Source organism: Salmo salar, chromosome ssa20 (assembly GCF_905237065.1).
Source record: "Salmo salar chromosome ssa20, Ssal_v3.1, whole genome shotgun sequence".
In the NCBI taxonomy this organism is placed as follows: domain Eukaryota; kingdom Metazoa; phylum Chordata; class Actinopteri; order Salmoniformes; family Salmonidae; genus Salmo; species Salmo salar.
This window is the reverse complement of record NC_059461.1, coordinates 77,637,695-77,664,821: the sequence shown is the minus strand read 5'-3', so window position 1 is coordinate 77,664,821 and position 27,127 is coordinate 77,637,695. Positions and strand designations below refer to the sequence as shown.

The following is a 27,127-nucleotide window of genomic DNA, read 5'->3' as shown; positions in this document are numbered from 1 at the left end:
AGTACAAAGAAATCAGAAGTAACTATGTGCTGACTATTTTGTTCTGATACCAGATTCAAATTGACGCGACCTAACAGCCAATAAAAATACATGTCTAATAATACGTTTAAAGCTTTATAAGGTATTAAAAACCCGCGCTACAGACGCAAGAACAACGATTGGTTGAATAGGCCCAATGTGTCTTTTCACCAATGGTAAGGAAGATAGCAGGCGTGACTATGAACACTGGCCAATGAGTTGATTTCGCAATGTTTTCAATTGACGTTTATCTTTATAAACCAGGAAGAAGTAGCCTACTCGGATATTGACGCTACACGGAAGTAGAAATTGTGGGATTCTATCTCCAGGACCAGTAAAAGGAAATCATTGAAAACTAGCCTATCACATATGTAAAGGTAATATGTTACATAACTGCGTCGTTTATAGGATGATTCGCCTATTTATGTGAAAGCATTCAGGTTCTCAAAATACTGTACATTTTATCAGACATATTTCGAAATTACGTATAACCTACTTTGCTTACGATTGTCGGTGGCAAGAAATAGCCATTCAATTCGATATCATCCACATATCACACTGTCCTTATTTTTGGGATGTTTGTTTTAGGTTTTTAGAATGGACGCAATGACTGTGCAGAACAACAAGCAAAGAGACCACGCCTCAGGGTGTGTTCAGGAGTGCGAAACGTTAGAAATGAGTCATGTTGAGGAGACCGGGGGCAATTGTGATTTTGTGTGTGTTTTTTATTTATTTATTCTAATCCGCAGAGACCACTTGAACTAGTCCTGTCATTTTTTTTGATATAAGACACTGGGGGTACTTGGCTTATCCGCAGAGGGTACTTGAGAAGACTCATGAGACCATATGCTAACTGGTAAAATGCACTTCTGGGGGTGCTTCAGTGGTACTCTGGACAGAACAAAATGTTCTTGTTGGTACATTAACCGAAAAAGGTTGGGAAACAACTGCTCTACAGGACAGCAAGGCTATTTACATGTATTATTTGTATAATTCATACCATCTTAAAGTTAAAATCACTTGTACTCATAATTTGGCTGCTTGGCTCAGGATCATTGTATTACTGTGCTACAATTGCCCCTAACCCTAACAGTCATGATGGAACCTGATGTGCCTAGCAAGAGACAGCAATAGTCACGTGTCATTCATGTCAATGATTATCCAACATATAGTTTGAATTGTTGGACGTTAATGCTCAGGGCCGTACAATAACAATACAAATGAAATACCTGACCTCCAAGTGGCAGGTAGGTCTACCTCCTGACAATATTGACTATTGCATTCCATCCTATTTCACCAGTTCAACCAGAGATTACACTGGATGGACAGATATTGACGTTATTGCATCAGGCTGCTGTGATTTAATTATTTGTTGTTCACAATAACTTCAGGCTTGGAAATGTCCATTTTTACACAAAGCATCTGTTGTATGAGGAATTACAGTCTGTTCTGGAAAGACCAGTATTGTATTACTGTACAAAGCAATGTTCTTTGTCAGCAAGCAGCAGTTATGGCGCATGATCAACCAGGGCTCGATACTGCGACCAGAACAGTTGTATTTGTGACCATTTGACTTGGCAGTGCGACACACATTTTTAATTGGTCACAATGGTGCTACTGAGAAATGTACCTGGTCACGGTAGTTTTTAGTTCACAATTAGCTTTTGAAATTTTTATTAAAATGAAATGATTTATTCAAACAGCAATGTGCAATTGACCAAAATGAAACCAACTTTCTGAAGAAGCAAAAACAGCACGGGAATACCCCTGTCCGTGTGCATCAGGGCTCCACATAGAGGCCTGCACAGTTAGGCTAAACACTCCAGTGCAACATTGACTGTCAGTGCCAGTAAAGAAAAAATGTTCTTGTGATAATGCTATTTTTAATCTAGGCTATATAATTGATTAAAATACATGGATTCCCGATTATTAATCACAAGTGCGCTGCACACATATAAATCAGAGATCATCAACTACATTCAGCCACGGCTGATATTTTTCTTGAGCAGATGGTCGTGGACCGTAACATAATTACAAATCATTTGAAGATTGCATATTGACTGCACCAATCCCAAACAGATATATTTCACTAAAACAATCATTTGAAACCTTGCATACATTTGAGTACAATCACTTGGGTTTCTCTATTATGCGTGAGAATACTTGGGATGTCCAAAATTAAAATCACTTGGAGCTCATTTCCTGCTGTTTTCAGTTTTATTTCCAACAATTAAAAATATATAAAAAAATGAAAATTGAAGTTAGGGAACCCTGCAATAGTCTCTCTTGAATAGAGAATGCACAGCTTTCAAACGTTTGGTTGTTGAGTGGCGTTGAAAGTGTTATAAAGTGTTGGTTGAATATTTGCAATGCCAAATTCAGTCAACGGAATAAGCCTACCTTAAATGATATTTTGGCCTTGAAAAGTAATTGAAGTTATGGTAGCAGATTTAGAAGTTCTACTGCTCCAATATAATTATTCTGTGATTTCATTTCAGATCAGTTTATATGATAGATGTTGCCGCTTTCATTTTGTTTCCCACTGTTTCAATTGAAGGGTGTTGCGCTAGTCTGTTGTACTTGTTGAGGTAAAACCGTGTGCGGTTATTATGAGCAAGACATCAAATGTTTGGTTCAACTTGGTTTTCCATACAAGCGCCTCGCGGTCAACTTGGTTTTCCATACAAGCGCCTCGCCGGTCTCCATGTCACCCCTGTTGATGAGGATGAAGTCTTGTCCAGTCTGGTTCCTCCTGAAGTCCACAATCAACTGCTTTATTTTGCTAATGTTGAAGGAGAGGTTGTTTACATGGCGCCACGCCATCAGAGTGCCTACCTCCTCCCTGTAGTCTGTCATGTAGTTGATTAGTAATCAGGCCTACTACTGTCGTGTTGACAATGGAATTGGAACTATTTTAGGCACGCAGTCGTGGGTACACAGGGAATATTGGAGGGGACTGAGGACGCACCCTTGTGTCCCCCGTGTTGAGAATCAATGTCAAGGAGGTAATGTTGCCTATATTCACCGCCTGGGGGGGGCGACGACCTGTCAGGAAGTCCAGGACCCAGTTCAGACCCAGGGCTGTCAGCTTTGTAATGAGCTTATAGGGCACTCTGGTATTGAAGGCCGAGCTGTAGTCGATGAACAGCATCCTCACATATGTATTCCTTTTGTCCAGGTGGGTAAGGGCAGTGTGCATTGCAATGGCGATTGTGTCAATTTCTTTCTTATCTTTGTTTGGAGATCATGTGTCTGGTTTCTCCGTCATGTTTAATCTGTGAACGTGCGTGCTTGAGCATGTATAGATATACCTGGCCTGCGCCCCAAGATCTGGCCACACCTATTCTTTAGAAGTGCCTGTTTTGGGATGTTCACGTCTGTTCACGTTTGACAACTCAATGGGGAGGCTGCATTTGAGCCTAGGAGAACCCACATATGCCTTGTATGGTTAGGACAGTTTTTTTCCTGATAAGAGGCCATTTTCTTTTTGAATGCTCACATTTTAAAGTCAGAAGTTTGTAAATATAATTGAATTGTACATTTATCACGTCATCACCAGCGCTGTGTAAATAAATCCAATATTCATTTGCACCTCGATCTGCCTGACTACTGCATAATCTTTGTCCTTATGACTGCTACAAGGTCCCTATTTTACAGCAGCATGCTGACTATTTAGTCGGGCAATGCCCACATTATTCTGACATATTTAGAATGTAAAAAATAATCATCTGAATGTTAATTCATACTGCCATTGGGTAGGCCTGTTAACATGTTTTATCCTTACGGTGGTAAAAAATATTTAGAATTCTATTGGCTATTGAAACAGTTACATTTTTAAATGTAGGTCCTTGAAAATTACAATTAAGTATTTGAAAAAGTCCTTTAAAATTGTCTTGGCAATGTCTGTGTAAACCCTTCATTGTGGCTACTTGCTCAGCCCACACATGAAAGATCAAATCACCTGCTATTGAAATGATCCACCCGTCATTCGCGTTCCTGTCACATCTTTACTCGGGCACAAGGGCATGCTAATTTAAAAGATGGCTTGTCATTATTAGTCAGGTTCTATATGGAATTCAGGCTCATTATGGGACACAGGCCAGGTCATTATCAATTTAAAAAAGTGAGACCAAATCATGTGCTTTGTGCAACAACTGAAAAAGTTGGTGTAGAGAAATGTTCCCTCTAAAGTGCGTAGTAGTGCGCAGAAGATATAAAGTACCTGTCAAAAGTTTGGACACACCTGCTCATTCAAGTCTTTTATTTTTACTATTTTCTACATTGTAGAATAAAAGTGAAGACATCAAAACTATGAAATAATCGTGTGGTGTGGGAGAAAGGTAGACTTGCTGAGGGAAAGAAAAATAGAAATACATTAGCTAGCGAAAGAGGAGACTGGCAGCTGGCCCTGAGTGGAGATAACAGGTGGCCATACATCCCCAAGTAGGAACCACGCAACGGCCAGGCAAGCTGAATGTATGGCCATGACTAAATATATGCCAAGCGTAAGCATGCAATGCATGCATTATTTTCATATCCATATGAGGAGAGTCTAGCCCCTACTATGTTAGAGCTAAAAGCAGATATGGGCGTTATCCAGCCACTACAATGTTAGAGCTAAAAGCAGATGAGGGCGTTATCCATTGGGTTGAAAGAAAATGGTGGCAGAACGCATAGGGGGTTTTACTTCATTTACATAAAGGATGGACCTATGTATTGTATATGCATAAAAGCAGAGCCGGGGCCTAAGGAAGGCAGTTGTTGTCCGCGGACCGGCTCGGCTTTGTTACTCTGTATTAAAGTCTATATTGAATTTACAAGTTCTTGTAAGAAGTGTTATTCTTAAGACAATTTTCCACGACAGTGGTAACCAAAAGTGTTAAACAAATCAAACTATATTTTATATTTGAGACTCTTCAAAGTAGCCACCCTTTGCCTTGATGACAGCTTTGCACACGCTTGGCATTCTCTCAACCAGCACCTGGAAATTATTTCAATTAACAGGTCTGGGATTTCTTTCCTTCTTAATGCATTTGAGCCAATCCGTTGTGTTGTGACAAGGTACGGGTGGTATACAGAAGATGGTCCTATTGGCAAGAACAGTTCAAATAAGAAAAGGGAAACGACAGTCCATCATTACTTTAAGACATGAAGCTCAGTCAATCTGGAAACTTTCAAAAACTTTGAAAGTATCTTCAAGCGCTATGATGAAACTGGCTCTCATGAGGACCGCCACAGGAAAGGAAGACCCAGAGTTACCTCTGCTGCAGAGGATAAATTCATTAGTTACCAGCCTCAGAAATTGCAGCCCAAATAAATGCTTCACAGAGTACAAGCAACAGACTCATCTCAACATCAACTGTTCAGAGGAGACTGCACGAATCAGGCCTTCATGGTCGAATTGCTGCAAAGAAACCACTACTTGAGGACACCAATGAGAAGAAGAGACTTGCTTGGGCCAAGAAACACAATCAATGGACATACGACCGGTGGAAATCTGTCTTGGTCTGAAGTCCAAATTGAATATTTTTGGTTCCAACCGCCATGTCTTTGTGAGACGCAAAGTAGGTGAACAGATTATCTCCGCATGTGTGGTTCCCACCGTGAAGCATGGAGGAGGAGGTGTGGGGGTGCTTTGCTGGTGACACTGTCTGTGATTCATTTAGAGTTGAAGGCGCACTTAACCAGCATGGCTGCCACAGCATTCTGCAGTGATATGCCATCCCATCTCGTTTGCACTTAGTGGGAGTATAATTTGTTTTTCAACAGGACATTGACCCAACACAACTCCAGGCTGTGTAAGGGCTATTTGACCAAGAAGGAGAGCGATGAAGTGCTTCATCAGATGACCTGGCCTCCTCAATCACCTAACCTCAACCCAATTTGAGATGGTTTCGCATGAGTTGGACTGCAGAGTGAAGGAAAAGCAACCAACAAGTGCTAAGCATATGTGGGAAATCCTTTAAGACTGTTGAAAAAGCATTCCAGGTGAAGCTGGTTGAGAGAATGCCAAGAGTGTGGAAAGCTGTCAAGGCAAAGGGTGGCTACTTTAACCATCTAAAATATAAAATGTATTTTTATTTGTTGAACACTTTTTTTGTTACTACATGATTTCATGTGTGCTATATCATCGTTTTTGATGTCTTCACTATTATTCTACAATGTAGAAAATAGTAAAAATAAAGGAAAACCCTTGAATGAGTAGGTGTGTCCAAACTTTTGACTGGTACTGTACATCATCCCATGTATAGAACCACAAGACTGAACTTCACTCAACTTTCTAGAGTTTTCCCTGTTCGTTAACACTATCAACGTTTCCCTTTACTGTGTCAATTGTGATTGAATCAACACAATATTACCCACTATCATTTCAACATAACAAAACGAACTACGCAAGAGATTGTCATATGAAGAATTCATTAGAGTAGGATTTTATTGCGCACGACTGAGCCCATACTTTACACCGAACGGTGCGGCATAACTAATCAGAGCTGCAGTAGGCCTATATGCAAATAGACCATTGCCATATTTGGATCTGTGCCATTTACTTTGAACTGGACTGTGTTTACAGCTGTGGTCTTGAGTAGATGCGCTTGATTGGAGATCAAAGCGAGAGCTGCATGTAGCCACGTGTGCACATTTTGTTCATATTCTTTTCTAGTTAGTGAGTTATTAGCCCAGTTATAGATAATTTGTAGTCAGCAATAGGGAGTGATTGCTTCCTGCAAAAGCACAAACCATGTACATTGTTTGTGTTGTACTTTGAGACAGGCTTGAATACGCTAAGTAGCCAATAGGCAGCGGTTAGCATAATTTGTCTGATTCTCTGTAATAATGGTTTGTGAATAATAATGCATTTTATTTTGAAAAGTGGCTTCTTGCATCGAAACAACACAACATTTTTTTGTCACCTCCTTGTCTGAAGGACAACTGGATAAACCGGTTAATGTCAAGCTCTGCATGTTTTTTTAAAAAAGTCTCATGGAATGAAGCCTACATTGAACACCACTCATTGGCTGCTACTGTAGACCGAATGATAAAACAGCTATGTCCATGTTAAAATGTTATGGGATACATTTTCTCCATTGTTTTTGATGGTAGCCCACTCTGGTAGACCTACATAATGATCAAATAGCCACAGTAGCCTACTTGGCCACTGTTGAAACTGTATCTTAAAGCGGGTACAGCCTCAGTGTTCACAATTAAACGCCAGCTGGAAGTTACACAGAATTTTCACAATGTTCAAGTTTGCATTCAGCGGACTTGAAATTTGCTCAGTGCCCCAAAAAATTAGAGGGAACATTTGTTGTAGAGCCCTGCCAACATGGTTAGATGAACCTGCCAATTACTCTCATTCTACTGTCAGTAGTTGCATTCTGTGGCTGCCTTTATAAAACAATTTATCATAGACACTTGGCATATTACGATTAACTGTTCACTGTTGCATGGCAATTAACTTCATTAAAGTAACAGGCCGGTACCAGGACAATGATATGACACCTGACTTCTCCATGCAGGAGCCAAAATGGTGAACTGCTGTGGATTGGTAACTGTCAAGAATGAACAAGGTACGGTTTGGAAGTAGACATGATAGTTTACTTCCGTTGTCTATTTCTTTTCCTTTTTTATGAAATAAATACTTCAGAACATTTCACCACATTTACAGTTGATGTCGGAAGTTTACATACACTTAGGTTGGAGTTATTAAAACTCGTTTATCAAACAGGCCACAAATTTCTTGTTACCAAAACTATAGTTTTGGAAAGTCAGTTAGGACATCTACTTTGTGCATGACACAAGTCATTTTTCCAACAATTGTTCACAGACAGATTATTTCACTTATAATTCACTGTATCACAATTCCAGTGGGCCAGAAGTTTACATACACTAAGTTGACTGTGCCTTTAAACAGCTTGGAAAATTCCAGCAAATGATGTCATGGCTTTAGAAGCTTCTGATAGGCTAATTGACATCATTTGAGTCAATTGGAGGTGTACCTGTGGATGGATTTCAAGGCCTACCTTCAAACTCAGTGCCTCTTTGCTTGACATCATGGGAAAATCTAAAAGAAATCAGCCAAGACCTCAGAAAATAAACTGTAGACCTCCACAAGTCTGGTTCATCCTTGGGAGAAATGTCCAAATGCCTGAGGGTACCACGTTCATCCGTACAAGCAATAGTACGCAAGTATGAACACCATGGGACCACGCAGCCGTCACACCACTCAGGAAGGAGACACGTTCTGTCTCCTAGAGATGAACGTACTTTGGTGTCAAAGCGCAAATCAATCCCAGAACAACAGCAAAGGACCTTGTGAAGATGCTGGAGGAAACAGGTACAAAAGTATCTATATCCACAGTAAAATGAGTCCTATATCGACATAACCTGAAAGGCAGCTCAGCAAGGAAGAAGCCACTGCTCCAAAACCGCCATTTAAAAAAAGCCAGAATACGTTTTGCAACTGCACATGGGGACAAATATCGTACTTTGTGGAGAGATGTCCTCTGGTCTGATGAAACAAAAATAGAACTGTTTGGCCATAATGACCATCGTTATGTTTGGAGGAAAAAGGGGGATGCTTGCAAGCTGGAGAACACTATCCTAACCGTGAAGCACAGCGGTGACAGCATCATGTTGTGGGGGTGCTTTGCTGCAGGAGGGTCTGGTGCACTTCACAAAATAGATGGCATCATGAGGCAGGAAAATTATGTGGTTATATTGAAGCAACATCTCAAGACATCAGTCAGGAAGTTAAAGCTTGGTCGCAAATGGGTCTTCCAAATGGACAATGACCCCAAGCATACTTCCAAAGTTGTGGCAAGATGGCTTAAGGACAACAAAGTCAAGGTATTGGCCATCACAAAGCCCTGACCTCAATCCTATAGAAAAATTGTGGGGAGAACTGAAAAAGCATGTGCGAGCAAGGAGGCCTACAAACCTGACTCAGTTACACCAGCTCTGTCAGGAGGAATGAGCCAAAATTCACCCAACTTATTGTGGGAGCTTGTGGAAGGCTACCCGAAAAGATTGACCCAAGTTAAACAATTTAAAGGCAATGCTACCAAATACTAATTGAGTGTATGTAAACTTCTGACCCACTGGGAATGTGATGAAGGAAATAAAAGCTGAAATAAATCATTCTCTCTACTATTATTCGGACATTTCATATTCTTAAAATGAAGTGGTGATCCTAACTGACCTAAGACAGGGAATTTTTACTAGGATTAAATGTCAGGAATTGTGAAACTGAGTTTAAATGTATTTGGCTAAGGTGTATGTAAACTTCTGACTTCAACTGTATATTGCTTTTCACTAAATAAAATCTGTTGCTCCATCCATCCCTACCTCTCTCAGTGCCTCTGAAGAGTATTGCTGTGGAAGTGAGTGTGCAGGGGCATGTGGCCACCGTGAGCTCCACTCTGCAGTATGAGAACCAGGAGCAGAGCCCTCTGGAGGCCATCTTTGTTTTCCCTCTGCCGGGAGAGGCTGCTGTCTGCAGGTTCAGCGCAAAGATAGGACAGACTGAGGTGGTGGCTGAGGTTCAGGAGAAACAGAAGGTGAGGAGAGATGACAAGTCAATAATGAGACAAATGCAACTATAGACATTTGTTATGACATTTTCTGAGATCTACAAAAGTATAATTTATTGCAGGATTTGGGTTAATTTCACATTAATATCAATCAATAACATGTTAGTACAAGTGTTGTTACTAGTGTAGAGCGTTACTACACAGTTTTAAGAGAAACTTGGTGTAAAATGTTACCGGCCAGCTAACCTGGCCCCATTTCCATCATGGCAACCTAATAATCCCTTCATTTCTAATTGGCAAATATCACTCCTCGCCTCTCCACCATGGGATCTTGTGTGTGGTGAGCGTTCTGGTACAAAATGGTTGCTGTGCATCACCCAGGTGGGTACCACACATTGATGGTGGATGAGATGAGTTTCCCCCTTACTCTGTAAAGTGCTTTTGGTACCTCAGTTGGTAGAAAGGCTCGATATACATCCAATCCATTGCTTATAATTATCACTTTATGTTTAACCAGCAGTCTATGACCTACAGGGCTTCAAAAGTTATTCAGATGTTTGTTGACAGCTCTCTGCTCTCAGTATTCGACTTTGACCCTGTAAAACTGGTTCCCAACCTACTGCTTTGTCAAAGCGACTCTGTCAAACCCCATTGACCTGACTAGTGTCAGTCAGACACAACCTTCCCCTGGATGTATGCTACTGTACTATACTGTGTGTTCCTCTGTCCCTCCTCAGGCACAGGAGCAGTATGATGACGCATTGAGCTCTGGACAGCAGGCCTTCCTATTGGAGGAGAGTGATGAGAGCCCGGACGTGTTCAAGCTGAGTGTGGGTAGTCTGCCTCCAGGGGAGAAGGCCTCTGTCAGCCTGGACTATGTGACAGAGCTGGCTGTACAGGCTGACGACGGCCTGAGGCTCTGCCTGCCCGCCGTGCTCAACCCCCGCTACCAACCCCAGGGTAAGAACATGGGCCCCTGTATAGAGACACAAACCACTAAAACATCATAGGGCAGTGCAAAACAAAGTAAAAACGTTGTGGGCAGCAGTGTGACTAGGAACCAGTACCTGGTCCCATAGGGCAGTGGTCTTCAGTCCTGCTATTGAAGACCCACAGGGGAGGGTGCAGGCTTTATTTACAGTCCCGTTTTAATGAATTAATCATTATTGAATTAATCAAGGTCTTGGTGAGTTGTTGATGAGATGAAAGGAGTGTTAGTGCTGGGCTGGAACAAAAACATTCTAATCTGTGCGTCTCTCTCTTCCTCTCTCTCTCCCTCACCCATCTCTCTCTAAGGGTCAGACAGTGGTAGTGGTGGCAGTGCCCAGGTGTCCTCGGTGCCCGCTGGTTCTGTGCCCTACAGTCTGTCCCTCAGTGCCCATGTGTCGTCCCCTCATCCCATCTCTAGAGTAGAGTCCAACTGTCCCCTGGACCCACTCAACTACCTCAACACAGAGAAAACCCAAGCCACGGTACTGTGTGTCTGTGTGTTCATATGTATGTGTAAGTGTGTTGCTTTACGTACGTATGAATGTGTACGCTGTGTGTGTGTGTGTATGTCTGTGTGCTTGCACTCTCACTAGCACCAATAACCATCAGAATCCTTCATAGTTGTTCAATTCCCTCTCTGACTGCTCTGCCTTCATGTGAATGTTGTTCTAACTGCAGGTCAGTCTGGCTGCAGGTCATCAGTTTGACCGGGACGTTGAGCTGTTGTTGTATTACCAAGACACCCATCAGCCTACTGCTATAGTAGAGGCAGCACAGGCTTCTGCCAAGCCAGGTGAGGGGGGGTGGGTGTACTCTGTTGTAGATTGGTGGATATGAGATCAATGAGTAGTCTAGTCTGCTACCTTCATCCATGTTTACAGAGAGGGACATGGTGAGACTGAAGGAGAGAAGGAGAAAGACTGTTGGAGACTTGTTTATTTCTCTCGTTCTTTCTCTCGTTCTCTTTCTCTCCCCCCCAGGCTCTCTGATGGGTGACCCAGTGGTCATGCTGAGCTTGTACCCAGAGTTCCCCAAGGATGTGATGTCATCTATGACCTCACACGGGGAGTTCCTGTTCGTAGTGGATCGCTCTGGCAGCATGGAATGCCCCATGCACCTTGGGTCTGGGTCACAGGACCGTATTGGCAGTGCCAGGGTACACACACACACACACACACACACACACACACACACACACACAACCCCTATTCTAGTGAATGAACAGCTCAATCTGCACAGGATTCACCACGAGGTAGTTTGGAGTTAAATCCAGTACACTGTGGTTACTCTGTACTAGTTCTTTAAGACTGTCCTATAAGGTTTATTGAAGAGTAAAGACACTTGTTGGACTTCTCTCTTGCAGGATACCCTGCTGCTCTTGCTGAAAAGCCTGCCCATGGGCTGCTACTTCAACATCATTGGCTTTGGGTCCAGTTATGAGTCCTTCTTTTCGTGAGTGTTTTCTCCTTCCAACCCCTGTTTAAATCATGTTTACATCGAATAATTTGCAGCAGGTAGGTGAAGGATTCAAATGTCCATGGCTTGGGTCTGTAATATGTTGTGGTGATGACCCTTTGACCTTGTGTGTGTATATCTATCTGGATGTCAGAAAGAGTGTGGAGTACAGCCAGAAGACTTTGGATGAGGCTCTGCAGAAGGTGAAAGAAATGAGGGCTGACATGGGAGGTACAGAGATCCTCCAGCCTTTAAAACACATCTACAGCCAGCCCTGCCTCCCCGACCAGCCCAGACAGGTAGCTAATACACCTTACATACCTTACAGTGCCTTAGACCGAGTGGCGCAGCGGTCTAAGGTACTGCATCTCAGTGCTAGAGGCGTCACTACAGACCCTGGTTCAATTTGCCCAGCTTTCTCCGGATTAGTGTTTGGCCGGGGTAGGCCGTCATTGTACATAAGAATTTGTTCTTATCTGACTTGCCTAGTTAAATAATAATAAAAATAATAACAATATACACACAAACACTCCCATAGAGAAATGTCTGTACTTTCTGTAACGATGCTTCCATTAAAACAGAACCTCATGCGTTGCTTTACTGTGGGTGTCACAACCCACAGGAAAAAACTGTCTGCTTAAGTATGGCTTCCAATCAGAGACAACGAAAGACACCTGCCTTTGATTGGAAACCATACTCGGCCACACATAGAAAATGAACATAGAAAATGAAAACTACAACAAATCCCCATGAAACAAACCAACCCCAAAACAACACCCCCTGCCCCGCCCTGACCATACTAGAATGACAAATGACCCCTTTTACTGGTCAGGACATGACAGTACCCCCCCCGGTGCAGACCCCGACTGCAACTCAAAACAAAAAAAACCCCACAAAAACAACCCCAAACCTGAAGGGAGGGTGGCCACCGTCAACGACGGTTCCTGTGTTACCCTTCGACAATCCTCCCACTACGGAGGTGGCTCTGGCTCTGGGCGTAGCTCCCGTTCTGAAGACTCTTGGCTGCAGACCACCGCTGGAGGCTGTTGGCTGCAGACCACCGCTGGAGGCTGTTGGCTGCAGACCACCGCTGGAGGCTGTTGGCTGCAGACCACCGCTGGAGGCTGTTGGCTGCAGACCACCGCTGGAGGCTGTTGGCTGCAGACCACCGCTGGAGGCTCTGTGCCGCGGATCCTCGCTGGAGGCTCTGTGCCGCGGATCCTCACTGGAGGCTCTGTGCCGTGGATCCTCACTGGAGGCTTCCTACGGGGAGCTGGAACCGGTCTCACCAGACTGGGGAGACGCACTGAGGACCGCATGCTCAAAGCAGGCACCGGCCGTACTGGGCTATGGAGGCGTACTAGAGGAAGAGTGTGCGAAGCAGGCACAGGGTACACTGGGCCTTGGAGGCGCACTGGAGGTCTAGCGCTTAGGGCTGGCACAACCCGTCCTGGCTTGATGTTGACTATCGCCCGGCAAGGGCAGAGCACTGGTACAGGACGTACTGGGCTATGGCGGTGCACTGGAGGGAGAGTGTGGGAAGCAGACACAGGGCACACTGGGCCTTGGAGGCGCACTGGAGGTCTAGCGCTTAGGGCTGGCACAACCCGTCCTGGCTTGATGTTGACTATCGCCCGGCAAGGGCGGAGCGCTGGTACAGGACGAACTGGGCTGTGCTGGTGAATGAGGGTTACCGTGCGTAGAGCAGGTGCAGGATAACCTGGGCCGTAGAGACGCACTGGAGGCCAGATACGCTGAGCCGGCGCACTTCTTCCTGGCTGCCGGCCAACTCTAGCACGGCAACAGTGAGGAGCTTGCACCGAGCTCTGAGTACGCACTGGCAACACAGTGCGTATCACCGCGTAACACGGTGCTTGCTCGGTCACTCGCTCCCCATGGTAAGCACGGTGTTACGAATCCCTTTGACCCCGCAGTCTAGGGGGGATGGCAACGAGACCGGTAACATAACTCCTGTAAATTATAATAGTGATAAAGTAACAGTGAGAACAAAAACCACAGACAACTTAAATTTACCGTCAAACACTAAAGGTTTATTGCTTAAACACACGGTAATTGGGTGTGAGAAAAGGGGCTGAGCTGGACTCAAGCAAAGAAACAATAATCCAAAACACACCTAAGCTAGACTAGCCTGCTTCAATAACCACTAGCTAACTAACCAATAAAATACAGTGGGTGGTCCGCCCAGTTCTAACTAGGGTACTTAGACAAAGTATTCCTACGGGTAATGTATGCCCATGGGCGACTTGTCTTGGTACCCCCTTTTCCCACCAACAAACAAACAGTCAACACTTTAACAAAAACAATACTCACAGGTGGGATGGACAAAGTGACATGTAGTTGCCAAAAACAAAAGAGATCAATAGAGAGATTGAGCTAAAGAGATAACAACTGGCGAAAACAACTGAACCAAGGGAAAGGGATGTGATAGGGTAAGTAAAAAGGTGAAGGTGTCTAATGATTGATGACTGATTGGGGAATGATGATTGTCACCTGTGAGGGGAGAAGGAGAGAAAATAAATACAAATACAGGATACACACTACCTGTATCCGTAACACACAGGGAGTTGGCTCAGGTCTTAAACCCGCCTTTGCCAATCTACCCGTGTGCCCCCCCAAAAAATGTTTTTGCCGCTGCCTCTCGGGCCTGTTGATCATGTCGCTGTACCTCCCTCGCTGCTTCCACCTGTTCCCATGGAAGGCGATCCCTTCCGACCTGGATCTCTTCCCACGTCCAGGATCCTTTGCCATCCAGGATGTCCTCCCATGTCCAGTCCATCGGCCCACGCTGCTTGGTCCTTTTGGTGGTAGGATCTTCATTAACGATCGTCCAAAGGATTAGACCAAGGTGCAGCGTGGTGAGTGTTCATCTTTATTTTAAATCGGAACACTTAAACAAAATAATAAACAAATACAAACGACCGTCACGTCTTGCAGGCTAAATACGAGCAGTACAAAATCAAGATCCCACAAACACAGGTGGAAAAAGGCTGCCTAAGTATGGCTTCCAATCAGAGACAACGATAGACACCTGCCTCTGATTGGAACCATACCCGGCCAAAACATAGAAAATAACACACAGAATGCCCACCCCACACCCTGACCTAACCACATAGAAACAAACCCTCTCTCTCAGGTCAGGGTGTGACAGTTCTCCCCCCCCCCCAAAAGTGCGGACACCCGGCCGCAAACAAGACTCCGGGCTGCGGACCGTCGCTGGAGGCTGCGGACCGTCGCTGGAGGCTGCGGACCGTCGCTGGAGGCTGCGGACCGTCGCTGGAGGCTCCGGGCTGAGGAGCGTCGCTGGAGGCTCCGGGCTGAGGAGCGTCGCTGGAGGCTCCGGGCTGAGGAGCGTCGCGCGGAGGCCTCCTGCGTCGAGCTGGGACCGGTCTTCCCGACTGGGGAGACTTACAGGAGACTGGGTGCGCAGAGCACGCACGGGGCACACTGGGTCTTGGAGACGCACTGGAGGTCTGGAGCGCACGGCCTGCACAACCCGTCCTGGCTGGATGGTCACTGTAGCCCGGCACGGGCGGAGCGCTGGCACAGGGCGAACTGGGCTGTGCTGGGGAATGAGGGCTGCCGTGCGTAGAGCAGGCGCAGGATAAACTGGGCGGCCAGATGCGCTGAGCAGGCACACTCCTTCCTGGCTGAGTGCCAACTCTAGCACGGCAACGCTGCGGAGCCCGTACTGACCGCACCGGACTGTGCGTGCGGATGGGCGAGAGTGCGCATCACCTCGTAATGCATCGCTCACCCCTCTGCCCGCCTGCTCAGTCGTGCCCTCTCCGCCAATACCTCCTTCCGGAATCTCGCGTCAAGCTCCGTGCTTGACTCCATGACTGGCACCGGTTTGCTCCACAGCTCTCTCCTGTACGCCCGGTAAGTTAGGTCAGAGCTCCCCCTGACCTAGCCAAACTACCCGTATGCCTTGCCTTTCGGTGCGTATAAAGCCTCGTAGTAACGCCGTTCCGCCTTAGCTGCCTCTATCTCCTCCGGCGGGCGGCGATACTCTCCAGGTTGCCTCCATGGTCCTTTACCATCCAGGATTTCCTCCCAGGTCCAGGACTCCAGATAACTCTCCTGTTGCTCCCTTCCACGTTGCTTGGTCCTTCATCGGTGGGTGGTTCTGTCACATCTGTCGGAAGGATTGGACCAAAGTGCAGCGTGTTGAGTGCTCATCTTTGTTTATTAGAGTAAGTGAACACTTAAACAAAACATAACACAACGACATACGACAGTTCCGTAAGGTACACGGATTATACGAAGAACAACGACCCACAACCCACAGGAAAAAACAGGCTGACAAAGTATGGCTTCCAATCAGAGACAACGAAAGACACCTGCCTCTGATTGGAAACCATTCTCGGCCACACATAGAAAATGAAAACTACAACAAATCCCCATGAAACAAACCAACCCCAAAACACACCAAAACAACACCCCCTGCCACGCCCTGACCATACAACAATGACAAATTACTCCTTTTACTGGTCAGGACGTGACAGTGGGTTATACAATGACATTAGGGATGATGTTTTTCGTCAGCTGTCCAGCCAAAATGATAGTTAAAATGATCTAGATGAAAATAATAAATTGTGTGCAATGTTATCAGGTAACAATAATGTAAATGCCTCTGCTAAAGCCTGCCACCGTATCCTCCAACAGACATTTCTTTACAAGTTCCTGCATGTCCTTTTATCTACTTTACTTAGCTTTGTTTATGCATACGTGTATAGATGACGCAATGTATAACGACTGTTTCCCAAAATATAGATGATGTCATGTATGTTTGATGACGCCAAAGGAACCACTGGACCATGTTTGATTAGGTTTGTTTTTTTAGTGTCTCAACTATCTGAGTGGTCAACAAAAATCTGTCTGTTATTGAATCATCATTTTAATATTTTTTTCTAATCATCTCACTCATTGGCCTTCTATATACCTTACACACTGTGATTCATACAGGTTCCTCCTGAAACACCTGAAACTCCTCCCACCTTTCCATGTGTAACACGCAGGATATGAATCCTGGTCTCCCATGGGAGCAACCAATGTCTTAGACCATGAGGAAATTCCCTCTTGGGCTTTGGGCATGTTTAGTTACACTGTTTGCTAGGGTTTTACTCTGTATTTTGAGTGTGGTATTTACAGTAATACGCCTGGCTTACTGGGACAGCAAATAGACTTGTGTTTTTGGTTACTAAGGAAACATACTCAGTATACTTCAGTGCTGCACGTACATTATTTAACGTTGACACATGATCAACATACCCGCTCTGTCCTCCACAGCTCTTCCTGTTCACTGACGGTGAGGTGGGGAACACCAAGGAAGTCCTGGATCTGGTGAAGACGAACGCTGGTTCTCACAGGTGGGCCCACAAGCACTGTTTCCCCTATCATTACCTAGTTGGGGCAGAGATCCCACAGCTAGCTCTGTCACCTCCCACCTGAAAGAATTCGACTAACTGGTTTTAATAGAGAGTTTGTTACAGAACCCATTGCACCTGTCTGGAAAGTAAAGCTCTAACCACTGGTCTTTTTGACTCAAAAGATGAATTGTAAAACCCAATCTAAAGTAAACCTACCCAACCTGTCTGTGAGCAGCAGTGTGGGAGAGTTCTGTAGGTTAGGGGTTTTTCACCCCTGTGAGAACAAAAGCCTTCATATTGATGATTCTTCCTGTACAGTTATGTGTTTTCAGTCACCCCACGAGGACAAGAAAATTACACAAGTGATATGGATTTGGTTGATAGACTTATTTTGGTATTTGATAACAAAAATAATAGTGTTTCCTGGGTGTGTCCCTGTCAGGTGTTTCTCCTTTGGGATCGGGGAGGGGGCCAGCACTGCTCTCATTTCTGGGGTGGCCCAGCAGGCCACAGGGCACGCACAGTTTATCACAGGACAGGACAGGATGCAGCCCAAAGTAAGAGCTTATCAATGTGTGTGCATGTGTAAAGTGACGGCTGTATTGGTTACAAACATTTTCATCACCTCCCTTACTCTCTTGCTTTTTCTCGTTCCTTTTTTAATGACATTTTTTACCACTCTCCTTCCTCCTTCACACTCCTCCCTCAGGCGATGCAGTCTCTCCGGTTTGCCCTGCAGCCAGCTGTGGTGGACATCTCAGTCAAAGTGGAATGTCCCAAAGGGAGGTGTCTGTCACGCCTCTGTCTCCACCAATCAGAGTGCTCTTCCAGGGTCAAAGGGCAATTCTGTATGCCCAGCTCACTGGGGAGGTGAGGGCTCTGCCTTCTACTGTTATGAATGTTAATACTGTTTAACATACAGTATGTCAATGTTGAAATGACACTGGTAAGGTCATAACTTATTTGCAAGACAACATTTTTTGGGGTCACGGTCCACGTGTTTCACTCAACCCTGTATTTCCTTTTTTTCTTTCTCTCGTTCTGTCTGTCTCTTTCTCGCTCTCTCTCATTCTCTCCCCCGCTCAGAGCTCAGGGGACACAGAGGGCTCGGTGACAGTGAAGTACAGCCTGGCCAAGCAGCCTGTTGAGAACCAGCTGAGCTTCATTCTTAAGCCTGCAGAGGACACTGGGTAAAAACAACACTGCAGGCCTTGGTCAGATGCATTAAGGGAATGTGCCACTATTTACAGGCAAGACTGCCATGATGCTCCATTAACAGAAACTGTGCCAGCACTCCTAATGCATTTCAGCTATGGAGTATGATTTGATATACACTGCTCAAAAAAATAAAGGGAACACTTAAACAACACAATGTAACTCCAAGTCAATCACACTTCTGTGAAATCAAACTGTCCACTTAGGAAGCAACACTGATTGACAATAAATTTCACATGCTGTTGTGCAAATGGAATAGACAACAGGTGGAAATTATAGGCAATTAGCAAGACCCCCCCCAATAAAGGAGTGGTTCTGCAGGTGGGGACCACAGACCACTTCTCAGTTCCTATGCTTCCTGGCTGATGTTTTGGTCACTTTTGAATGCTGGCGGTGCTTTCACTCTAGTGGTAGCATGAGACGGAGTCTACAACCCACACAAGTTGCTCAGGTAGTGCAGCTCATCCAGGATGGCACATCAATGCAAGCTGTGGCAAGAAGGTTTGCTATGTCTGTCAGCGTAGTGTCCAGAGCATGGAGGCGCTACCAGGAGACAGGCCAGTACAGCAGGAGACGTGGAGGAGGCCGTAGGAGGGCAACAACCCAGCAGCAGGACCGCTACCTCCGCCTTTGTGCAAGGAGGAGCAGGAGGAGCACTGCCAGAGCCCTGCAAAATGACCTCCAGCAGGCCACAAATGTGCATGTGTCTGCTCAAACGGTCAGAAACAGACTCCATGAGGGTGGTATTAGGGCCCGACGTCCACAGGTGGGGGTTGTGCTTACAGCCCAACACCGTGCAGGACGTTTGGCATTTGCCAGAGAACACCAAGATTGGTAAATTCGCCACAAATTCGTCTTCATCTGCTCTTCACAGATGAAAGCAGGTTCACACTGAGCACATGTGACAGACGTGACAGAGTCTGGAGACGCCGTGGAGAACGTTCTGCTGCCTGCAACATCCTCCAGCATGACCGGTTTGGCGGTGGGTCAGTCATGGTGTGGGGGGGCATTTCTTTGGGGGGCCGCACAGCCCTCCATGTGCTCGCCAGAGGTAGCCTGACTGCCATTAGGTACCGAGACGAGATCCTCAGACCCCTTGTGAGACCATATGCTGGTGCGGTTGGCCCTGGGTTCCTCCTAATGCAAGACAATGCTAGACCTCATGTGGTTGGAGTGTGTCAGCAGTTCCTGCAAGAGGAAGGCATTGATGCTATGGACTGGCCCGCCCGTTCCCCAGACCTGAATCCAATTGAGCACATCTGGGACATCATGTCTCGCTCCATCCACCAACGCCACGTTGCACCACAGACTGTCCAGGAGTTGGCGGATGCTTTAGTCCAGGTCTGGGAGGAGATCCCTCAGGAGACCATCCGCCACCTCATCAGGAGCATGCCCAGGCGTTGTAGGGAGGTCATACAGGCACGTGGAGGCCACACACACTACTGAGCCTCATTTTAACTTGTTTTAAGGACATTACATCAAAGTTGGATCAGCCTGTAGTGTGGTTTTCCACTTTAATTTTGAGTGTGACTCCAAATCCAGACCTCCATGGGTTGATAAATTGGATTTCCATTGATTATTTTTGTGTGATTTTGTTGTCAGCACATTCAACTATGTAAAGAAAAATGTATTTAATAAGATTATTTCATTCATTCAGATCTAGGATGTGTTATTTTAGTCTTCCATTTATTTTTTTGAGCAGTGTATATAGTACTGTGGGGTACCCCCATCTTATCATCGACCCTCGTCTCCCCACTCCACTATCTTAATCTCTCTATCCCTCCTCTCCCACATCTATCTCTTATCTCTCTCTCTTTTTCATCTACTTCTTCTCTCTATCCCTCCTCTCTAGAATGACCGTCCACAGGCTGGGGGCTCGAACCCTGATCCAATCCCTGGAGGTGGAAGAGAGAGAGCAGGATGGGGAGAAGGAGGGAGTGAAAGAGAAGGTGATAGAGCTCAGCGTCCAATCAGGAGTGAGCAGTGCCTTTACTGCCTTCATCGCTGTCCACAAAGGAGATGGAGAGGCCCTGCAAGGACAGCTGCTACGCAGACAAGTCCCCACACCGAGTGAGTGAGTGTTTGTGTGACGGGGAGAGGCTGTGCAAGGAAATTATTTTATGCAGATATGTAAACAGCGCTAAATAAATGCTAACCGCGAGCTGAAGTGTCTCAAACTGTGCCCTCTGCACGTGTAAGATGGAATCCTCATTGTTTAGTCATTAATGTGTTCTGTGTGTGTGTACCTTCATGTTTGTAACCAAGTGACCTGTGTTTTTCCCTTCTTTCTCAGTGTTGTATCACAGCTCCATGTCCAAGATGAACTTGTGTAGTATGTCTCAATGCAGCCCCATGCCCATGATGAACTTGTGTAGTATGTCTCAGTGCAGCCCCATGCCCATGATGAACTTGTGTGATATGGCTCAGTGCAGCCCCATGCCCATGGTGAAGACATGTAGTCTGCAGATGAATATGAGTGCCCCAGGCAAGTTAAAGTTGAGAAAAAATAGTAAACGTAAAGGTCAGCACCGAGTCTATTTGTTTAAGAAACAAGTTACATGTCTCTTTCAATATGCTTACGTATCACTATTATGAGTTAATATGATCCCTGTTCATTTGTATTAAGATTGTGATCTTATGGGTTCATGTTTAAAGTCTGCATGTTTTGATGAAACTACATGGTTTTATTAATTTCAGGGTTAATTCAAATAATTATATTTTACAAAATGTGTATTAACACATTTCATAACTTTTACAGAAATGTTGTAATCAACATTGTTAATGTTGAATTATACTAAACAAAAATATAAAACGCAACATGCAACAATTTTAATAGATTTTACGAAGTTACAGTTCATATGCGGAAACCAGTCAATTTAAGTTCATCCATTAGGTCCTAATATATTGATTTTACATGACTGGGAATATAGATATGCATCTGTTGGTCACAGATGCCTTAAAAAAAAATGGGCCTCAGGATATCATCACGGTATTTTTGTGCATTCAAATTGCCATCGATAAAATGCAATTGTGTTCGTTGTCCGTAGGGTATGCCTGCCCGTACTATAACCACATCTGTGGTGTTGTATGAAAAAACTGCACATTTATTGTCCCCAACACATGGTTCACCTGTGTAATGATCATGCTGTTTAATCAGCTTCTTGATATGCCACACCTGTCAAGTGGATGGATTATCTTGGCAAAGGGGAAATGCTCACTATCAGGGATGTAAACCAATTTGTGCACAACATTTTATTTGAGCTTACCGAAAATATCCGTCATCTTTTATTTCAGCTCATGAAACATGGGACCAACACTTTACATGTTGCGTTTTATATTTCTGTTCAGTGTATTTTGGGTAAAAGTACTGTAATGTTGAATTGTGATCTTTAATAGATTTTGTTAGTGGGAATGTACGACACTAACATAAACAATTTACATTGGGTTTCAGGTTTGGCTGCTTTCGAAGTATTTGACTCTGACGACAACTGTACCGAAGGTAATTTTAAGGGTTAATGTCTGTGTTAACCTAATTCCAAATACCTGTTATTCACATGGGAATTGTAACAATGTTTGATACTCCTCAGTGTTCTATTTATTGTGATTGTATTACTCAAGCACAGCACAAGGATTTTACCGCAACTGTTAGGATTCTGGTTAGGGTGACCCAGTTAGCCACTGGCGCTATAATGGAACAGTTAAGGTATTAGGTATGTAATCATTTAGATAATTTGTAACCGTTCTAACCATTATGTTGTCCAATCCCAATAGACTTTGACTCTCCAGCCCCAACCTCTAAGCCTGTGAGGGACCTTCTCCTCCAGCTGATCTCCCTTCAGAAGGCCTCTGGTTCCTGGGTCCTGGAGGCAGCGTTGTCTGAGGTGCTGGCGAAGACTGAGGAGGAGGTGTCCAAGCCAAAGCCTGCACAGGTGGGTCCACAGAAATAAACTGAGATGCCAGGGTTTTTCTTTGTTTTTACTATTTTCTACATTTTAGAATAATAGTCAAGACATAAACACTATGAAATAACACATGGAATCATGTAGTAACCATAAGTGTTAAACAAATCAAAATATATTTTTAATTCTTCAAAGTAGCCACCCTTTGCCTTGATGACAGCTTTGCACACTCTTGGCATTCTCTCAACCAGCTTCACCTGGAATGCTTTTCCAACAGCCTGTAAGGAGTTCCCACATATGCTGAGCACTTGTTGGCTGCTTTTCCTTCACTCTGCGGTCCAACTCATCCCAAACCATCTCAGTTGGGTTGACGTTGGGTGATTGTGAAGGCCAAGTCATCTGATGCGGCACTCCATCACTCTCCTTTTTGGTCAAATAGCCCTTACACAGCCTGGAGGTGTGTTGGGTCATGTTAAAAAAAACAATTTATACTCCCACTAAGCGCAAACCAGATGCTGCAATTTCTGAGGCTGGTAACTCTAATGAACTTATCCTCTGCAGCATAGGTAACTCTAGCTCTTCCTTTTCTGTGGCAGTCCTCATGAGAACCAGTTTCATCATAGCGCTTGATAGTTTTTGTAACTGTACTTGAAGAAACTTTCAAAGTTCTTGAAATTTTCCAGATTGACCCTCTTTCATGTCTTAAAGTAATGACTGGCCGTCGTTTCTCTTTACTTATTTGAGCTTTTCTTGCCATAATATGGACTTGGTATTTTACCAAATAGGGCTGTCTTCTGTATACCACCCCTACCATGTCACAACACAACTGATTTGGCTCAAACTCAATAAGAAGGAAAGAAATTAAACAAATTAACTTTTAACAAGGCTCACCTGTTCATTGAAATGCATTCCAGGTGACTACCTCATGAAGCTGGTTGAGAGAATGCCAAGAGTGTGCAAAGTTGTCATCAAGGCAAAGGGTGGCTACTTTGAAGAATCTCAAACAAATCAAAATATATTTTATATAACTTTTTAGGTTACTACATGATTCCATATGTGTTATTCCATAGTTTTGATGTCTTCACTATTATTCTACAATGTAGAACACAGTAAAAAATAAAGAAAAACCCTTGAATGAATAGGTGTGTCCAAACTTTTGACTGATACTGTATATTATGAGTGTGCTGCAAGATGATGCACTCACAGAGTATCTGCACGTGTGCTCTATAGAAAGACCATCAGCTCTGGACAAAGGCATGATGAACATTGAATTGAATGTCCCCGTGATACCCATGTCTCAGCGTCCTTATTTTTTGTTTCTCTCCATCTGTCTGTCTCTCACTCTCTCCCTCACTCAGGTGGACCAGGAGGTGTGGGCCACGGTTCTAGCCCTGGTATGGCTCTATGGTTTCAAGATGGAGGCTCAGGAGGATTGGCAGTTTGTGGCCATGAAGGCTGTTTCATGGATCCAGGCTCAGAAAGGTAGCTATAGCTTCCACTCATAGTCCTGGCAACTCTTGTCCTTCATCTGCCCTGATTTGGAAAGAAATTGTTCAGGAGAAAGCAATTTCCTAGTAGGAATCTACCATACTGTATTACTTAAATGACAAATATATTTACATTTTGAGTATAATCATTCACAATACAATGTTGGTGGTACGTTTGTCTTCAAACAAGTGTTCCAGATACATTGTGCCAATCCTTGCCAACATGATGCTACAGTATAATGATGCCTGTCCTGGTGATATGTGTTTTCAGCGACCAGTGTTTCTGAGTGTGTTCAGGCTGGAAATAACCTTCTGGGTTGCCAAGTGCAGAAAGACACCCTGGGGCTCTGACATGTTCACCCTCCCAGTCCTCTCTCTGTCCCCCATACACCTGCTACTCTACCTGGGGTGAGATACACACAACCCTGCCTGCTCCTAGTCCCCTCCTCCAAGCAAACTGGTGGAGCTAGCAACTGTATCCGCCTAAACAAGCCTAATTATCAACCTCTTGCCTATATTAGCCTATTGTCATTTACTGTTGGGACACTTATGTATCTCAATGTATTGGTTGTTATTAACATATCAACATTAATCTACGTGTTACGTATACAGCTAAACTTGTTTCGACTTTGCTTTGGTTATCAATTCCATATAGACTACTGGATACAATGTGTATGCAGTACTTGTCATCACTAACCAAAATGATAGCCTTAATTTCTCCAAATGCTTGGTAAAATGCCTTATTATTGTATGTATGCATTATCCACGTATATGGGGCCAAATGCATGCAGGAAGGAGTTGTGGACAATACGGAAAGCCAGATGAGTGCCTATCATAGTACCTTTACTGTTTGATCATGTAACACTGTCTCTCTGTATTCATGATATTCCTCATATACACTACTGTTCAAAGGTTTGGGGTAACTTAAATATATATATATTTTTTTTAAAGAAAAGCACATTTTTGTCCATTAAAATAACATCAAATTGATCAGAAATACAGTATAGACATTGTTAATGTTGTAAATGACTATTGTAGCTGAAAACGGCTGATTTTATATGGAATATCTACATAGGTGTACAGAGGTCCATTATCAGCAACCATCACTCCTGTGTTCCATGGTACATTGTGTTAGCTAATCCAAGTTTATCATTTTAAAAGGATAATTGATCATTAGAAAACCCTTTTGCAATTATGTTAGCACAGCTGAAAACTGTTGTGCTGGCTGAAAACTGGCCTTCTTTAGAGTAGCTGAGTATTTAAAAAACAAGGACATTTCTAAGTGACCCCAAACTTTTGAACGGTAGTGTACACCACCGGTCAAAAGTTTGGACACACCTACTCATTCAAGGGTTTTTCTTTATTTTTACTATTTTCTACATTGTACAATAATAGTGAAGACATCAAAACTATGAATTAACACATGGAATCATCTAGTTACCATAAGTGTTAAACAAATCAAAATGTGAGATTCTTCAAAGTAGCCACCCTTTGCCTTGATGACAACTTTGCACATTCTTGGCATTCTCTCAACCAGCTTCACCTGGAATGCTTTTCCAACAGTCTTGAAGGACTTCCCACATATGCTGAGCACTTGTTGGCTGCTTTTCCTTCACTCTGCGGTCCGACTCATCCCAAACCCTCTTAATTTGGTTGAGGTCTGGGGATTTTGGAGGCCAGGTCATCTGATGCATCACTCTCCTCCTTTAATAAAATAGCCCTTACGCAGCCTGCCGGTCTGTTCGGTCATTGTCCTGTTGAAAAACAAATGATAGTCCCACTAAGCCCAAACCAGATGGGATGGCGTAACCAGCATTCTGCAGCGATAAGTGTTTCTTAAATTCTAAATAAATCACAGACAGTGTCACCAGCAAAGCACCCCCACATCATAACACCTCCTCCATGCTTTACGGTGGGAAATACACATGCGGAGATCATCCATTCACCCACACCGCGTCTCACAAAGCACAGCGGTTGGAACCAAAAATCCAGACCAAAGGACAAATTTCCACCGGTCTCATGTCCAATGCTCGTGTTTCTTGGCCCAGGCAAGTCTCTTCTTCTCATTGGTGTTCTTTAGTAGTGATTTCTTGGCAGCAATGCGACCATGAAGGCCCGATTCACACAGTATCCTCTGAACACTTAATGTTGAGATGTCTGTTACTTGAACTCTGTGAAGCATTTATTTGGGCTACAATTTCTGATAACTTTAATGAACTTATCCTCTGCAGCAGAAGTAACTCTGGGTCTTCCATTCTTGTGGTGGTCCTCATGAGAGCCAGTTTCATCATAGCCCTTGATGTTTTTTTGCGACTGCACCCCCCCCCCACCTTGTCACAACACAACTGATTGGCTCAAATGCATTAAGAAGGAAAGAATTTCCACAAATGAACTTTTAACAAGGCACACCTGTTCATTGAAATGCATTCCAGGTGACTACCTCATGAAGCTGGTTGAGAGAATGTGAAGAGTGCAAAGCTGTCATCAAGGCAAAGGGTGGCTACTTTGAAGAATCTCAAATATATTTTGATTTGTGTAACACTTTTTTTGGTTACTACATGATTCCATATGTGTTATTTCATAGTTTTGATGTCTTCACTATTATTCTACAATGTAGAAAATAGTCAAAATAAAGAAAAACCATGAATGAGTAGTTGTACTAAAACCTTTGACCGGTATCGTACGACTTCACTTGATAAAAATGGATCATAATCTACATCTTTATTGGTCATTGAATCTATTTTCTTAATGACTCCACTCTGTTCCTTCTGCATTGAACCTACATCAGGAGTTACCAACCCCTCCTGGGGAGCCACTTTTGAACACACCTGATTAATAGGGTCCATGAGGAGTGTTACAGTAGGTCCCTCCTGATGAGGAAGAGTAGGCTAGAAGACAACTTTTAACAAACACTATATATACACAAAAGTATTTGTGTATTTTCAAATTAGCGGATTTGGCTGTTTCAGCCACGCCCATTGCTGGCAGTTGTATAAAATCGAGCAGACAGACATGCAATCTCCACAGCAAACATTAGCAGTAGAATGGCCTTACTGAAGAGCTCAGTGACTTTCAATGTGGCACCGTCATAGGATAGAGCTGCCCCAATCAACAGTAAGTGCTGTTATTGTAAAGTGGAAATG

The 27,127-nt window shown here is 44.1% G+C and overlaps 1 protein-coding gene across 1 annotated transcript; it reads left to right on the top strand.

Annotated features, from left to right (window-relative positions):
* Positions 1–213: 213 nt before the first annotated feature.
* On the top strand, positions 214–24,561 carry LOC106594363 (von Willebrand factor A domain-containing protein 5A). Its single transcript, XM_045703972.1, is given in 20 exon segments — positions 214–395; positions 7,536–7,586; positions 9,373–9,575; positions 10,286–10,508; positions 10,845–11,020; positions 11,217–11,331; positions 11,519–11,694; positions 11,902–11,990; positions 12,148–12,292; positions 17,304–17,383; positions 17,826–17,940; positions 18,093–18,167; positions 18,170–18,253; positions 18,470–18,573; positions 20,451–20,668; positions 20,892–21,083; positions 22,050–22,097; positions 22,370–22,527; positions 23,856–23,979; positions 24,256–24,561. Coding segments are annotated over 19 exon segments (2,448 nt in total). The 5' UTR covers positions 214–395; positions 7,536–7,543; the 3' UTR covers positions 24,336–24,561.
* The last annotated feature ends 2,566 nt before the right edge of the window (positions 24,562–27,127 follow it).